General features: G+C 44.4%; 1 protein-coding gene across 1 annotated transcript in view; it reads left to right on the top strand.

Moving 5' to 3' along the window:
• Positions 1 to 16,480, top strand: part of LOC142243229 (uncharacterized) — a 117,256-nt gene that overhangs the window by 55,990 nt on the left and 44,786 nt on the right. The window contains exons 7-8 of the mRNA XM_075314905.1: positions 1,569 to 1,602; positions 1,815 to 1,836. Of these exons, the coding sequence (XP_075171020.1) occupies positions 1,569 to 1,602; positions 1,815 to 1,836 (56 nt within the window). The remainder of the gene's footprint in view (positions 1 to 1,568; positions 1,603 to 1,814; positions 1,837 to 16,480) is intronic.

The following is a 16,480-nucleotide window of genomic DNA, read 5'->3' as shown; positions in this document are numbered from 1 at the left end:
ATCCAGCATAATAGAGATTACAAAAAAATGACTCTTACAATTATAGACTCCATAGATAGTAAAGACCCGCAAGCATTAATGAAACTAAATAGGAGAGAAAGCTATTGGATTTTTAAACTGGGCACGTTGGCCCCAGAAGGACACAATTTAACATTGGAGAATGTAGCTAAATAAGATCAAGAAAAGTCTGATTCTTTAATTAAGTAAAAAAATCCCTTTAAGAGAAAGAAAAAAAGAAAAAATCTTCAAATGAATCCTTTTTATAATCACAAAGATTTTATAATATATGTATATATAGCAGAAATATGGAGAACACAGTTTTAATATAATCAGGATAGAATTAACTCTGGAAAAAAAAGGGAAAAAAATTATTTTATAATACTGCTTTTACTAAATTTTAATAACCTTTATATACAATTAATTTTATTATAAATTTCATCACAAACTACATATTTTTTAAACATTATATTTCTAACACCCCCAAAGGGACGTATAACAATTATTTTTATATAAACCTATTATATTTTATATCACTATAATACCAAAGGAAACAAAAAACCTAATTAACGGCACACCCACAGAAATTTTCACCTGTGGGACCTCTATAAATCTATTGCATGTTTCTTACTCCTGTTATACCTGAGGAAAGCATTGATGTAATGCTGAAACGCGTTGTATTGATCTAACTAACAGGAGAATTATATATTCTATATAAAAAATATTTTAACAATAAAATAATTTAACCTTTAATGGAACCAGTGCATCATCAGCGCTCGTAAGACCGATAATTCACTTTTCTACCAAAAGCAGGAAGAAAGGGAACTAGGAGTTGCCAGTTCCTTAAGGTAACAACTTGAGAAAACACCTTTAATATTTCATATAGGTGATTTTTTTTATAATCCCTCCATCAGAGGCATATAAATGCTTTTTGTCTGTAGGACACATTATTAGTTTAAACCTACCCCATGGAGTGTAATAAAACATCATAAACATCACAACATAAACATCTAATAGATTCTGATTCCATTTTTAGGGCTTCCATCTATTAGGAGGATAGAGATCATCTTTTCACTCGTTCATAATCCGGAATGGAAGAGGTCATGGATTCCGCTTTCTCCATTGTAGTTTATGTGAGACGCTGACACAGTCGAATGTGTCTTTCTCCCATAAAGTAAAATAATGGCAGCACTCATGATGGCCACTTCTTCACTTCATCTACGCCTTACCTAGATGCTGGCATGAGTACAGATATGGCCACACAGTGCATCATTATAAGTTACCCTGACCTACCTGACCCTACAACCTATAATGAAAATTACATATGAGCAGCCACCAGATACTATTGGGCATGTGTGTGATCAGATACTTGAGGGCTTCACTCGAGGACCTCATGTGGCCCCTAGGCAACATGTTCATCACCTCAACCCTTCCTTCTGGCCTATGGACTGAAATTGACCTAATTATTTTTACTTTCAGATGCAAACCCAAAGGCCAATTCATTATTATTTGACATCAATCTTGTTTAATATATCTGACCTTTTTTGTGCTCTCCATATTGCTTTTTATAGAGAACTGGTTGGATGAAAAAACAGAAAGAACAGAGTAAGTATATTTAGTGGCATTTTCCTATTTAATGTGAGATGGAGATTAACTAGTCTATTCTAATTTTCCTACCCAAATAACCAGCATATTAAGTGACATTGTCACAGTGTAACTTAACTTTTGTGTGTTCACTTTTGTTTTGTAATTTTACATCTTCCTTCCTTCCTTTCTTTATTTGCATTGTATTCATTTTGGGTTTTCTTCTGTTCTAGGTTTCAAGATGAACAACATAAAGTAAGTTCATTTTCTTCATATGAATTTATCCTCTTTGGTCGTGAACCACAAAACAGGCACTGAACAATCTGGTTTCTGTAAGAAAAAGAAAAGGTAATTTGTTGTGGTAATGTGTTTTGGCTACTCAATGTATACACAAATTCAACCATTAAACCCAGTGACATGACTTTACACAAATGGGTCCCCCTTTTTTTTTTTTTTTCAGGTCTCCATTTGTTCTTAACAGGCAGAATAGTGTAGTATGCTACACTATTCTACCCTGTAAAATAATAAATGTAAACCTGACAGTATACGATTATTCCATCTTTTAAACCATAAGATCTGTTACAAATGAGTATTGGATCCTCTGATTGAATATAAGGCAGAGAAAAAAAGGACTTTAATATGAAGGACCGCGTATGAAAGAAACGAATATCGGTACAAGTTTAGTAAAATAGCAAAAAGAGGACTAAATATCCTCCACAATTTAGAATACTCACAGCAGGATAAAGCAGTGGTGAACTGCTCAGGCCAAAAACTAAAGCATTACCAGGATGCAACCAGACCCCCAATAGAGGGAGACACCACAGGTGCAAGAGGAGCAAATCGCTCACACAATTCCAGAATATGGAGGAGGTGATTGCTGGATGGTAAAATTGCACACTAGTGGCTTGCATAGGGCTCCGTTCACACTTACAGGCGCATAGTAACCCAGTCAGCAGATTATTACATGCCCATACTATTCGACCAGGCGGGCTGCCCAGTACTAGTGTGCACCATATTGGGATGGAGTCTCCAATATGCAAGTCCACACATTCGGTACAAGTTTACACTCGCCTGGAGGGTTTCTTGCATTTATGCAAGGAAACACAGTGAAGGTGGCGCCGTCCTACAGAATCAATGAATGACAAAGGAATTCAGCTCACCCACTCCAAGTCTCCAGGCCCTCTCTCTGCAGCACGGACAATCAGCCGGGCAACTGCAAGCATGTGAGATGAAGTCCAGCGCAGGAAAGAAGGCACTCTTCAATATAAATTTCCATATGGTTTATTCCATGTGCACACATATAGAGGTAGGTACAGACAGCCCCTGGGCAGGGGAAGAATGACTAGCGACGCGTTTCGACCGTATTACACGGTCTTAGTCATGTAACTGACTAATCTAAGTGCAGAGTTTAAAAAGACATTCATTCACATTATAATGAACACACATGTGGAATGACCGATGATGCAGTTCCTGTTGTTAACTCTTTCTTGCCTTCATTAAACTTCACAATCTAATTCATTACAGGCTTGAGTTGATAGAGATCTATAAGAGCTAGAAACACTGTGTTAGAAAAGCAATATCTACAAACTGTACTTGTAACAAATATATATGGTTATAAATATATTGCACAGATTTGTATTTTATGTTTTTTCTATATAGAGGGGAAAATAAAAAAAAAAAAATTCACTATCAATGTGTACATTTTTGTGGACACCAAAATGCCTACTTAAATATTTCTTGTATGTCACATCTCTAATTAAATAGATGCTAGTGAGACTTCATGTTAGCTGTAAGCTTTGGAAAAAAAAAAAAGACTATAAAGTCTCCATATATCAAAATATCCATATGACATAAGTTTGAGCCTAATATGATTATATCATGTGTATATTCAAAGAACTATTATTTTATATATAGGAGAACTCCATATATTGTGTTGCCGATTTAAATAATGCATGAAAATCACAATGCTTTCATATGGAATTTCCTATATACATACACAAACTGTCCCATTAAGTGAATTTTGATAGAATTTTTGACGTGATTATCATTTTGAATTGTAAACGATATCTCTGGAAAGGTGTAGAAGAGAACATATCAAAAATCACCTATACTGCAAAATTAAATCCCTGCGGATATTTAAACCTCCAGGCTGTCTGGAGCCTAGTATAAACATCCAATAAGACTCTCTTCCCAAAAGCAAACTTCTGTAGTCTCCTCCTCTGGTGGGTCTTCTGACTTTCTCAATGGCATTGAACTTAAAGGATTTATTATCACCCCCTTGTACCTCCATAAAGTGACGCGAAGCTGCAGAAATGCCCACCTTGGTTGCACCTGTGGCATCTGAGAGGTGCCTTCTAATCCTTTTTTTTTAATGCACCTACAGTGCAACCCACATACTGTTTAGAGCAATCCGTGCAAGTGATTAGGTAGACCACACCAGAGGAGTTACAATTAAGGAACTGCTTGATTCGATATGTTTTGCCATCTACTGTAGAAACAAAATTCCTGCATTTATTCACAAATGCGCACCACAAGCATATGTTGTGTCCACATTTGTAGAATCCATTAATGCTGACCAAGGTCTCTGATGGCATGTCTGCTGAAATTTGAAATAGACTAGGGGAAACCATACTACTTATTGTTGGAGCTTTTTTGGGGATAAAATTAATTTTATTATTTTCCAAAACAGTTTTGACCACTGTGTCCGTATATAACATTGGCAAAAATCTTTTGATCACGGTAACAACTTCATAATAGTCTTGGCTAAAATTTGTTACAAAATTAATTCCTCCCAAATCATTTACATTAGTTCCTCTTGGATTTTTATCTAAAATTAGAGAATTCCTTTCTAATTTTTTCACCTCCTCCATTCCCGTTCTTAATAGCTCCAATGGGTATCCTCTGTTGGCTAAACTGTCTTTATTTTTGGCCAGTTCTACATCTAACACCTTTTCGTCCAAGCAGTTTCTTTTAATCATGATGTATTCGCCTTTGGGTATATTGTGTGTTACATGCTTAGGATGGCATGAATCATATCTAAGTATGGTATTGCGATCTGTTTCTTTATTAAACGGGATGATTGTAACATCAGACAACTCGCTGCTGGCATTGAGTGTAAGGTCCAAAAAATTAATCGATGTAAAACTGTAATTGCATGTAAATTTTAAGCCAAGATCATTGCTATTCAAATAATGTTGGAATTTCTTTGTCGCTCCATTGGGAGACCCAGACAATTGGGGTGTATAGCTATTGCCTCTGGAGGCCACACAAAGTATTACACTTAAAAGTGTAAGGCCCCTCCCCTTCTGGCTATACACCCCCAGTGGGATCACTGGCTCACCAGTTTTGTGCTTTGTGCGAAGGAGGCAACACATCCACGCATAGCTCCACTTTTTAGTCAGCAGCAGCTGCTGACTATGTCGGATGGAAGAAAAGAGGACACATATAGTGTCCCCAGCATGCTCCCTTCTCACCCCACTGTATGTCGGAGGTGTTTGTAAGGTTGAGGTACCCATTGCGGGTACGGCGGCAGGAGCCCACATGCTGATTCCTTCCCCATCCCTTTTTACAGGGCTCTGGGTGAAGTGGGATTTACCGGTCTCCAGGCACTGAGACCGTGCTCCATCTACAGCCCCTGGAGAAGATGCTGGATGGAGCGGAGTACATCAGGGACATGGCCCTGCTTCCTCAAGGTACTCTGTGTCCCCGTGCATTTGGCGCTCACACCGCAGCATGCTGGGTGTTGTAGTGCGCCGGGGGACATCAGCGCTGCGGCGCCTGTGCCATGGCCTCATTCAGCTTTGCTGAAGCAGGCTCACTTATGGGAATTGGTCGCGCCGGCCGCTGGGACTGCGGCGCGGCTGGCACTTGTAGTGCGCCGGGGACTTCAGCGCGGCCTGCGCTTTTACGGCGGCCGCGCTGATAACTAGAGTCCCCGGCTTTTGCGGCCTGCTTCCGTTCGTTCCCGCCCCCAGACCTGCCAGTCAGGAGAGGGGCGGGACGCTGGCCACTTCCAGGAATCGGTCGCGCCGGCCGCTGGCAGCGGCGCGGCTGGCACTTGTGGTGCGCCGGGGACTTCAGCGCGGCCCGCGCTTTTACGGCGGCCGCGCTGATAACTAGAGTCCCCGGCTTTTGCGGCCTGCTTCCGTTCGTTCCCGCCCCCAGACCTGCCAGTCAGGAGAGGGGCGGGACGCTGGCCACTTCTATGAATCGGTCGCGCCGGCCGCTGGAACTGCGGCGCGGCTGGCACTTGTGGTGCGCCGGGGACTTCAGCGCGGCCCGCGCTTTTACGGCGGCCGCGCTGTTAACTCGAGTCCCCGGCTTCTGGGCCTAGTCTCCCTTCGTTACCGCCCACAGCCCTGACAGTCAGGGTAGGGGCGTGACGCTGCATAGAGCAGAGCTGAGAGCTGGAGTATGTTTTGCATACTCCACCCCTCTCACTGTGTGCACTGTGAATCCGGATTCCCGCACTTTCTCAGGCACGCCCACGGCTTCCTTCTCTACAAGGACACCGGCAGCCATTAGTGTCAGTTTCTGTACGATACAGAGACAAGTGTGGAAGACCCTGGCATTCTGATAGTCACACAATCGCTGTAACAGGCGTTAAGCAGCACCTGTGGTGCTAACCCCACTAGTGCAGAAGTGCACTTATAGATATGCTTGTACTATATACATTGCACTGTTTGGTCGCACGTTGAATATACCCTCCTGGATTATGCGGAGGAGTTATCAGCATATTCTCTGTGTAAAACAAAGGTGCAGAACCACATGTTTTTCTATACAGCTGGTACAGCATGTACGGCTATACGGCCGGCAGGTTACATAGCCCCCATTGTATCCAACTCAGCCGGAGTCTCTGCTAATGGCCAGAGGATGAGGACGGTGTCTGCAGTATTTACTGACAGATTTTCTGAGACTATGGCTATGATACTAGAAGCCTAGCAGTCCGGACATGTCTCTCACAATATGGGCACTGTTGAATCATTGATCCATGGCCCCCCTCAGTGTGAATAACTAACAGCTCCGGGAATGTCACACGCATCCCAGAGTCACGGCTCTGCACGGACGTCAGTCCCAGACAGCCTAAGTGGGCTCGCTATGAGCGGCCTCGGTTTCATCAGGGTCCTAACAGAAGGACTCACTGTGTAATGAGGCGGAAGTAGCGGCTCAGGATTCTGATCCTGAGACCGCTCTCAATCTGGATACACCTGATTGTGACGCCATAGTAAATAATCTTATAGCGTCCATCTATAGAATGTGGGTTATTTCTCACAGCTCCTCCAGTGGAGGAGTCAGCTTCACGTATTTTTCTGGACCACTCTGCCTTCAGAGAGGCAGTCCAGGAACACCACGCTTATCCAGATATGCGCTTCTCCAAACGGCTTAGGATACACGTTATCCCTGTCCCCTGACTTGGTCAAGGACTGGACCCAATGTCCCGAGCGGCATCCTCCAATCTCCAGGCTTGTAGCTAGATCCATAGTTGCAGTGGGAGATGGAACTGCAAACTCAAAGATGCCACTGACAGACAGATGGATCTCTGGTCGAAAGCCATCTAGGGGCACTCCAAGCTATTTCAGCTTGTCTTACACAGATTGACACGGTTACACGTACATCTGTGCCGCAGGTGGCATCCTTAACCTCTCAAATGTCTGCATTTGTTTCTTACGCGATTCAGGTTGTCCTGGACTCTGCGAACCGTGCGGCGGTAGCCTCCGCTACTCCGTGTTTTTAAGCAGAGCCTGGTCTGCTCGTTAAGTGAATGGAAGGCAGATTCTGCTTCCAAAAAAGGTTGCCTAACCAGTTGCCTTTTTCTGCTGACCGACTGTTTTGGTGAGCGTTGGATGTAACCATCAAACAGTCCAGGGGTAAGGATTCATCCTTTCCTCAGCCCGGACACAACAAACCCCAACAGAGCAAGAGGCAGTCGGGGTTTTCGGCCTTTTCGAGGATTGGGCAGGTCCCATTTTTCCTCGTCCAATGTGGACTCAAAAGGATCAGAGGAGCTAAGATTCTTAGCGGGCTCAGTCTCGCCCAAAAAAGCGACAGTCTGAAAACCCGCTTCCAAGGCGGCTTCCTCATGACTTGCGGCCTCGGTCGGTAGCAGGCTCTCCCGCCTTGGCGATATTTAGCTGCCATAGGTCAATGACCATTGAGTGTGAGACATTCTGTCTCACGGGTACAGGATAGAGCTCACTTCTCGTCCTCCAACTCGATTCTTCAGAATTTCTCCACCTCCCGGCCGGGCCGCTGCTCTTCTGCAAACAGGGTGCACTCTATAGGCAGAAAGAGTGATGACCCCCGTTCCTCTTCAGGAACAAGGTCACGGTTTTTACCCCAAATTTTTTGCGGTACCTATAACAACGGGCCGTTCCGTCCCGTTCTGGATCTAAAAATGCTCAGCAAGCTCGTGGACACCAGGCGGTTCCGGATGGAATCCCTCCGCCATGTCATCGCCTCAAGGTCCCAAGGATATTTCCTAGCATCATTAGGCATCAAGGATGCTTATCCACACGTGCCGATTGATCCAGAGCACTAGCGTTTCTACGCTTCGTTATAGGAGACGAACACCCTCTGTTCGTAGCTCTACCTTCCGGCTAGCGACAGTCCAACTGGTCTTCGCCAAGGTCAGGGCAGCAGTAGTCACAGTCCTGCACTCTCAGGGTCACTCTGTGGTCCCGTATTTAGACGATCTACTTCTCAAGGCACTCTCTTAGGAAACATGCCAACACTGCCCGAACGTTGCGCTGGAGACTCTCTAGAGTTTTGGGTGGATCATCAACTTTTTAAAGTCAGATCCGACCCCGACCCTATCGATAACATATCTAGGCATAGAGTTTCTTACTCTCTCAGCGATAGTGAAGCTGCCGCTAGACAAACAGCATTCACTACGGGCTGCAAGCTCTTCTTTAAGAACCAGTCGCACACATTGAGACGCCTCATGCACTTCCTACGTAAGATGGTAGCAATGGAGGCAGTTCCTTTCGCGCAGTTTTACTGCGTCCACTACAATGGGACATTCTCCGCCAATGGGACGAGGAGTCGACGTCCCTCAACAGAGTCGTCGTTCTTTCTCAGGCGGCCAAGGAATCTCTACGGTGGTGGCTTCTTCTCACCTCTTGGTCTAAAAGAAGGTCCTTCCTATCCCCGTCCTGGGCGATAGTTACGACAGACGCGAGTCTATCAGGGTGGGGAGCAGTTTTTCTCCACTACAGCGCTCAGGGTACGTGGACTCAGCAAGAGTCCACTCTTCAGATCAATGTTCTTGAACACAGAGCAGTGTATCTTGCCCTACTATCCTTCCAACAGCGGCTGGAAAGCAAGCATATCCGACTTCAGTCGGACAGCTCCACAGCGGTGGCATACATCAACCACCAAGGAAGAACGCGCAACCGGCAAGCCTTCCAGGAAGTCCGGCAGGTTCTGATGTGGGTGGAAGACACGGCATCCACCATATCCACAATTCACATCCCAAGTGTGGAAACTAGGAAGCTGACTTCCTAAGTCGCTGAGGTGTGGCCGAAAGAGTATGGTCTCCTCACCCGGACGGGTTTCAGGAGATCTGGCGCCGCTGACAGAGGCCGGACGTCGATCTAATGGCGTCACGGCACAACAACAATGTGCCAGCTTCATGGCACGGTTTCACAATCATCGAGCTCTGGCGGCAAACGCCTTAGCTCAGCATTGGTCGCAGTTCCAGCTACCTTAGGTGCCACCTCTGGCATTGTTGTCCAGAGTACTGCGCTAGATCAAGACCGACTGCGGCCGCGCCATCCTCGTCGCTACAAATTGGCCGAGGATGTTGTGGTACTCGGTTCTGTGGTGTCTCACGGTAGGCTAACCGGGGGCACTACCAGACCAATCAGACTGGCTGTCTCAAGGGCCATTCTTCCATTTGAATTCTACGGCCCTCAACCGGATGGTGTGGCATTGAGTCCTGGAACCTAGTGTCGTCAGGATTACCTCAGGACGTGGTTGCCACCATGAGACAGGCTAGCATACCAACGTCCGCCAAGATTGACCACAGGACGTGGAAGATGTTCTTATCTCGGTGCTCGGCGCAGGGTGTTTCTCCCTGGCCGGTTGCATCGTCTATGTTTCCTTCCTTCCTGCAATCTAGGTAGGAAAATGGGTTGTCGCTCTGTTCCCTTTAGGGACAAGTCTCAGCGCTATCTGTATTTTTTCAGAAACGACGACTTCCTCAGGTACGCACGTTCCTACGGGGAGTTTGTCTTCTCAGCACTCCGTACAAGCGGCCGTTAGAGCCCTGAGATCTGAACAAGGTTCTAATTGCTCTCCAGATGCCGCCTTTCGAGCCTTTGAAGGATGTCTCCCTTCCCGTTTTTCACGGGAAGTGGCCTTCTAGTAACGGTCTCGTCTCTTAGGAGAGTTTCCGAGCTAACAACGCTCTCATACAAACTCCCTTCCTGGTCCTTCACCAGGACAGGGTAGTTCTGCGTCCGGTTCCGGAATTTCTCCCTAAGGTGGTATCCCATTTTCATATCAATCAGGATATCACCTCACCTTCTTTGTGTCCTCGTCCAGTCCATCAATTTCAGAAAGATTTGCATCTGTTGGTTCTGGTGAGAGCACTCAGGTTCTACTTCCCGCATGGCGCTCCTGCGCCACCCGGATGCACTCTTTGTCCTTGTCGCTGGTCGGCGTAAACAGTCGCAAGCTTCCAGATCCACCCTTGCTCGGGGGCTCGAGGAACCAATTCTTGAAACCTACAGTTCTACTGGGCTTCTGGTTCTCTCAAGGCCGAAGGCCCATTCTACCAGAGCCGTGGGTGCATCCTGGGCATTACGGCACCAGGCTACGGCTCAGCAGGTGTGTCAGGCACCCACCTGGTCGAGTCTACTTACTTTTACCAAGCATTATCAGATGCATACCTACGCTTCGGCAGACGCCAGCCTAGGTAGATAAGTCATTCAGGCGGCGGTTGGCCACCTGTAGGAGAGGGCCGTTTGACGGCCCTATCATGAGGTATTCTTTTACCCACCCAGGGATTGCTTTTGGACATCCCAATTGTCTGGGTCTCCCAATGGAGCGACAAAGAAGAAGGGAATTTTGTTTACTTACCGTAAATTCCTTTTCTTCTAGCTCCAATTGGGAGACCCAGCACCCGCCCTGTTTTCTCGGGGTTTTTCTGTTTTTTCGGGTACACATGTTGTTCATGTGGTATGGTTCAGTTCTCCGATGTTTCCTCGGATTGAATTGGTCTTTAAACCAGTTATTGGCTTTCCTCCTTCTTGCTTTGGCACTAAAACTGGTGAGCCAGTGATCCCACTGGGGGTGTATAGCCAGAAGGGGAGGGGCCTTACACTTTTAAGTGTAATACTTTGTGTGGCCTCCAGAGGCAATAGCTATACACCCCAATTGTCTGGGTCTCCCAATTGGAGCTAGAAGAAAAGGAATTTACGGTAAGTAAACAAAATTCCCTTCTTTTCTACAGTATCTATTGGGCCCTCCCACACCAGCAGCAAGTCATCTATGTAACGCCCATACCAGATGATGTTATTTGTAAATGGATTAATATCACTGAAGATAAACAATTCCTCCCATAGGCCCATGGCCAGATTTGCCAGAGAAGGGGAAAATTCCCCCCCCATGCTTACGCCTTTGCGTTGAATGTAAAATTTGTTGTTAAATAAAAAATAATTTTTAATGAGTAAGTATCTAGTTGCATCTAGGAGAAATTCCTGTTCTTCTCGTGAATATCCACTATATTTACTTAGAAAATGCTTTAAAGAGACCATGGCCACATCATAAGAAATAGAGGGGTATAACGCAATTACATCCGCTGTAAGCCACAAAAATTTTTTACTCCATCTAAAGCCATTGAAAGCTCTGAGCACAGATTTTGTATCTTTAATGTAGCCAGGAAGGGATTTGACCAATGGTTGCAATTTGAAATCTACCCATGATCCAATTCTTTCGTTTAAAGACCCAATACTGGCCACTATGGGCCTGAATTTAGGGGGAAAACCCCCCTTGTGGATCTTTGGTAGGGAATGAAAAATGGGGACTACCGGATTTTCTATGTATAGATAATCGAAAAATTTTTGTGTAATTACCCCCATACTAAGACCGTCCCTCAATAATTGAAAGAGATCACTTTGAAATTTCGAAGTAGGGTCTCCCACCAAAGTACCATAAGTTGTTGAGTCATCGAGTAGTTCCAAATTGCATTTAAGGTATAATTCAGCATCCAAAATTATAATGGCTCCTCCCTTATCCGCTTTCCTGATTACTATACTTCTGTCATTTCTCAATTCATTTAAGGCTTTATATTCCGTCATGGTTAAATTTCTTCGTTTATTTTTGTTCCGTGATTTTAAACCCACCAGTTCCCCCTCCACCACATCCTGAAACCTGTCTAGGATTTGTGGTCGGGATTGTAGTGGGTAAAAATCTACATTAGATGTTTTAAAGCCCTCATCTAGACTGACATTATGAAAACCACCTTCCGCCTCACATTGTCTCAGTGTATGAATACCACACAATTCTTTGAAAGTAGGCACATCACAAATATTATCACCACATCTTAATGGAATAGAAACTCCCACATCTTTTTCCTGATCGTGTAAAAAATTGCACTTTAAGGTGATATTTCTAGTGAATTTATTGATATCCATCAGAGTGGAGAAAAGGTTAAACCTGGTGGAGGGAGAAAAACCCATGCCTTTGGCCAATACATTCAGATGTTTGTCCTCAAAAATCCTGGCAGTGAGGTTCCATACTGGTTTGAGATCTAAGTCCCTTTCTTTCCCCTTACTGGATTTCTTCTTAGAGTGATGTTTTCGCCCAGCTCTCCTGGTCCGTTTTTTGATTGTTTATTTCCCATATCACTATGGGCAGCAGATGTACCCTCTGTAGAATCACCAGTTCCTGTTGAGGAGATAGACCCCCTAGAAGTATCAGGGTATGAAAAACTCACTTTCCTGGAGTCACCTTGGTAGTTTTTTTTATTTTTTTGAAAAGATTTTTTCATGTTAATTCTGTTTGGCTTCCAGGAATATACCTTGTCTTGTTCAAAATCCATGGAGTCTCTGTCCCACTTTTTCATTTTGATATCAACAATTTTGTTCTCGAGACTTTCTATTTGTTCTTTCATTTTAGAAAGCATTGCTTCAAAGTTATCCGGTTTATTCATATTATCAATTTTCTCAAATAGCATTTTAATATCTTTTTCAGTCTCTGTAATTTCTATACATTCATATTTAATTATGCATTCCATAAGATTTAAAGAACATTTCGACAAAATACTATTCCATTCCCTCTGAAATTCATTGGGATATGGGTATGTACACACTTTGTTGATTCTTAACCCTCTAGGGATTTTCTCTTCTGCCACAGTGTGTTTCAAAAATTCTGCATCTAGCCACAATCTGGTTTCTTTGATTTTCTTATTTTGTAGTTCTCTGTATGTCGATTTAGGGGTGCTTCACACACAGCGAGCTCGCTGCCAAGATCGCTGCTGAGTCACGTTTTTTGTGACGCAGCAGTGACCTCATTAGCGATCTCGCTGTGTGACACTGAGCAGCAATCTGGCCCCTGCTGCGAGATCGCTGCTCGTTACACACAGCCCTGGTTCGTTTTCTTCAAAGGCGCTCTCCCGCTGTGACACACAGATCGCTGTGTGTGACAGCGAGAGAGCGACGAAATGAAGCGAGCAGGAGCCGGCATCTGGCAGCTGCGGTAAGCTGTAACCAAGATAAACATCGGGTAACCAAGGTGGTTACCCGATATTTACCTTAGTTACCAGCCTCCGCAGCTCTCACGCTGCCTGTGCTGCCGGCTCCGGCTCTCTGCACATGTAGCTGCATTACACATCGGGTTAATTAACCCGATGTGTACTGTAGCTAGGAGAGCAAAGCTAAGCGGTGTGCGCTGGTAACTAATGTAAACATCGGGTAACCATACCTGATGTTTACCTTAGTTACCAGTGTCCGCAGCTTCCAGACGCCGGCTCCGTGCAAGCGCAGCGTCGCTTGCACGTCGCTGCTGGCTGGGGGCTGGTCACTGGTCGCTGGTGAGATCTGCCTGTTTGACAGCTCACCAGCGACCATGTAGCGAAGCAGCAGCGATCCTGACCAGGTCAGATCGCTGGTCGGATCGCTGCTGCATCGCTAAAGTGTGAAGGTACCCTTAAACTCTTGTTCCCAATCCCCTGTGTGCAGGGCTGTCTGACCACCTGTAGTGAATACATTGTCTACTAATTTTTGCCTCCATGCAGTTTCATTTGGATTTAAAGTAGACATTTCGTGCAGCAAAGGAATGTGATAAGCTTGATAGCAGAAAGGAGATAATTCACTATGGGGAGCTCTTATAGATCTCTATCAACTCAAGCCTGTAATGAATTAAGGCCCCGTCACACTAAGCAACATCGCTAGCAACATCGCTGCTAACGAACAACTTTTGTGACGTTGCTAGCGATGTTGCTGTGTGTGACATCCAGCAACAACCTGGCCCCTGCTGTGAGGTCGTTGGTTGTTGCTGAATGTCCTGGGCCATTTTTTAGTTGTTGCTGTCCTGCTGTGAAGCACAGATTGCTGTGTGTGACAGCGAGACAGCAACAACTAAATGTGCAGGCAGCAGGAGCCGGCTTCTGCAGAGGCTGGTAACCAATGTAAACATCGGGTAACCAAGAAGCCCTGTCCTTGGTTACCCGATATTTACCTTTGATACCAGCCTCCACCGCTCTCACTGTCAGTGCCGGCTCCTGCTCTGTGCACATGTAGCTGCAGGACACATCGGGTTAATTAACCCGATGTGTGCTGTAGCTAGGAGAGCAGGGAGCCAGCACTAAGCAGTGTGCGCTGCTCCCTGCTCTCTGCACATTTAGCTGCAGCACACATCGGGTAATTAACCCGATGTGTGCTGTAGCTAGGAGAGCAGGGAGCCAGCGCTAAGCATTGTGCGCTGCTCCCTGCTCTGTGCACATTTAGCTGCAGCACACATCGGGTAATTAACCCGATGTGTGCTGTAACCAGGAGAGCAGGGAGCCAGCGCTCAGTGTGCGCTGCTCCCTGTTCTCTGCTCTGTTCTGTAGCTCCGTGCACTGGTAACCAAGGTAAATATCGGGTTGGTTACCCGATATTTACCTTAGTTACCAAGCGCAGCATCTTCCACGCGGCGCTGGGGGCTGGTCACTGGTTGCTGGTGAGCTCACCAGCAACTCGTGTAGCGACGCTCCAGCGATCCCTGCCAGGTCAGGTTGCTGGTGGGATCGCTGGAGCGTCGCAGTGTGACATCTCACCAGCAACCTCCTAGCAACTTACCAGCGATCCCTATCGTTGTTGGGATCGCTGGTAAGTTGCTTAGTGTGACTGGACCTTTAGATTGTGAAGTTTAATGAAGGCAAGAAAGAGTTAACAGGAACTGCATCATCGGTCACTCCACATGTGTGTTCATTATAATGTGAATGAATGTCTTTTTAAACTCTGCACTTAGATTAGTCAGTTACATGACTAAGACCGTGTAATACGGTCGAAACGCGTCGCTAGTCATTCTTCCCCTGCCCAGGGGCTGTCTGTACCTACCTCTATATGTGTGCACATGGAATAAACCATATGGAAATTTATATTGAAGAGTGCCTTCTTTCCTGCACTGGACTTCATCTCACATGTCCTACAGAATCGGGCTAAGAGTACAAGCTATTTAATATGGGAACCAAACTGCCCGCTTCATTTCAATAAAAAGAAAGTACAGTGGAACCTTGGATTAAGAGTAACTTGGTTTGAGAGCGTTTTGCAAGACAAGCAAAGATTTCTAAAAATGTGTAACTTGGTTTAAGAGCAATGCTTTACAATAAGAGCAAATTCCCACCATGCACACTTTCGGTTCTGTCCTTTCACCGCGTTCTGAGCGGCTCTGAAGGTAAATTTCTGTACATATGTACTGTATACCATTGTACAGTACAGCACTATGGAATCAATGGTGCTCTATAAATAAATAATACAGTACAGTGTATACTATATAGCATATCTATCAATTTGCATTTGTGTATACAGTAATGTACTTTCTTATTGATAACCAGTGCAGCACATTGCTTATACTGTATCTCCCGCACACCAACAATTCTATTGTAAGCTAACGGGCAGTTTAATCTGTTTTATATGCTTTTTACTGTACAGTATTTTGTATTACTGTACTGTAATAATTGTATATAAATACAGTACATTATTTTGGATTACTGTAATAAGTTTGTATAAATACAGTAAATATTTTTTAGTTGTAGAATGAATTATCTGTGTTTCAATTATTTCCTATGGAAAAATTTGCTTTGATAAGAGTAACTTAGTTTAAGAGCACACTCCCGGAACCAATTATGCTCGTAATCCAAGGTTCCACTGTATTATTACAAATCACTGGTACCCAATTAACAAAACAAAAAAGTATACTAGGAAAGTTGATGGTTACGTCTCAGAGTCCCTAGTCTAAAAAAAACCCATAACATTATAGCTTAACAAAACACAAAAACATTTTGAAACCAATAGATTTGTATAAAGAACCTGGCAGTTACCACCGTGAATAATTACCCAGCCGTACAATAGACATGGAAATACAGCCTTTAAGTCAAATGCAACAGCAGATATTACAACTAACTGGTAAAATGCATTGGAACAAAATACAGGGGAGTGTGTGTGTCTGTGTATATAATACACATATACTGTATATATGTGTAACTAAATATAATGGAGATTTTTCTTTATTATTGTACCTGGGTTTTCAATGTATAATTAATAAATGTTATATTTTAGCTGGGTTCTTCTCTATTTTTATTTTAGTTATTGGCTCCTATCAATATTGAGATATTATTTAGGTTTTGTTTTCAGCTATTTTGAATAATAAGCCATTACACATGTTAATCTATATACATACAAAAGATAGAGAC

The sequence above is a fragment of the Anomaloglossus baeobatrachus genome, chromosome 6 (assembly GCF_048569485.1).
Source record: "Anomaloglossus baeobatrachus isolate aAnoBae1 chromosome 6, aAnoBae1.hap1, whole genome shotgun sequence".
NCBI lineage: Eukaryota > Metazoa > Chordata > Amphibia > Anura > Aromobatidae > Anomaloglossus > Anomaloglossus baeobatrachus.
This window is presented reverse-complemented; position numbering and strand designations above follow the sequence as displayed.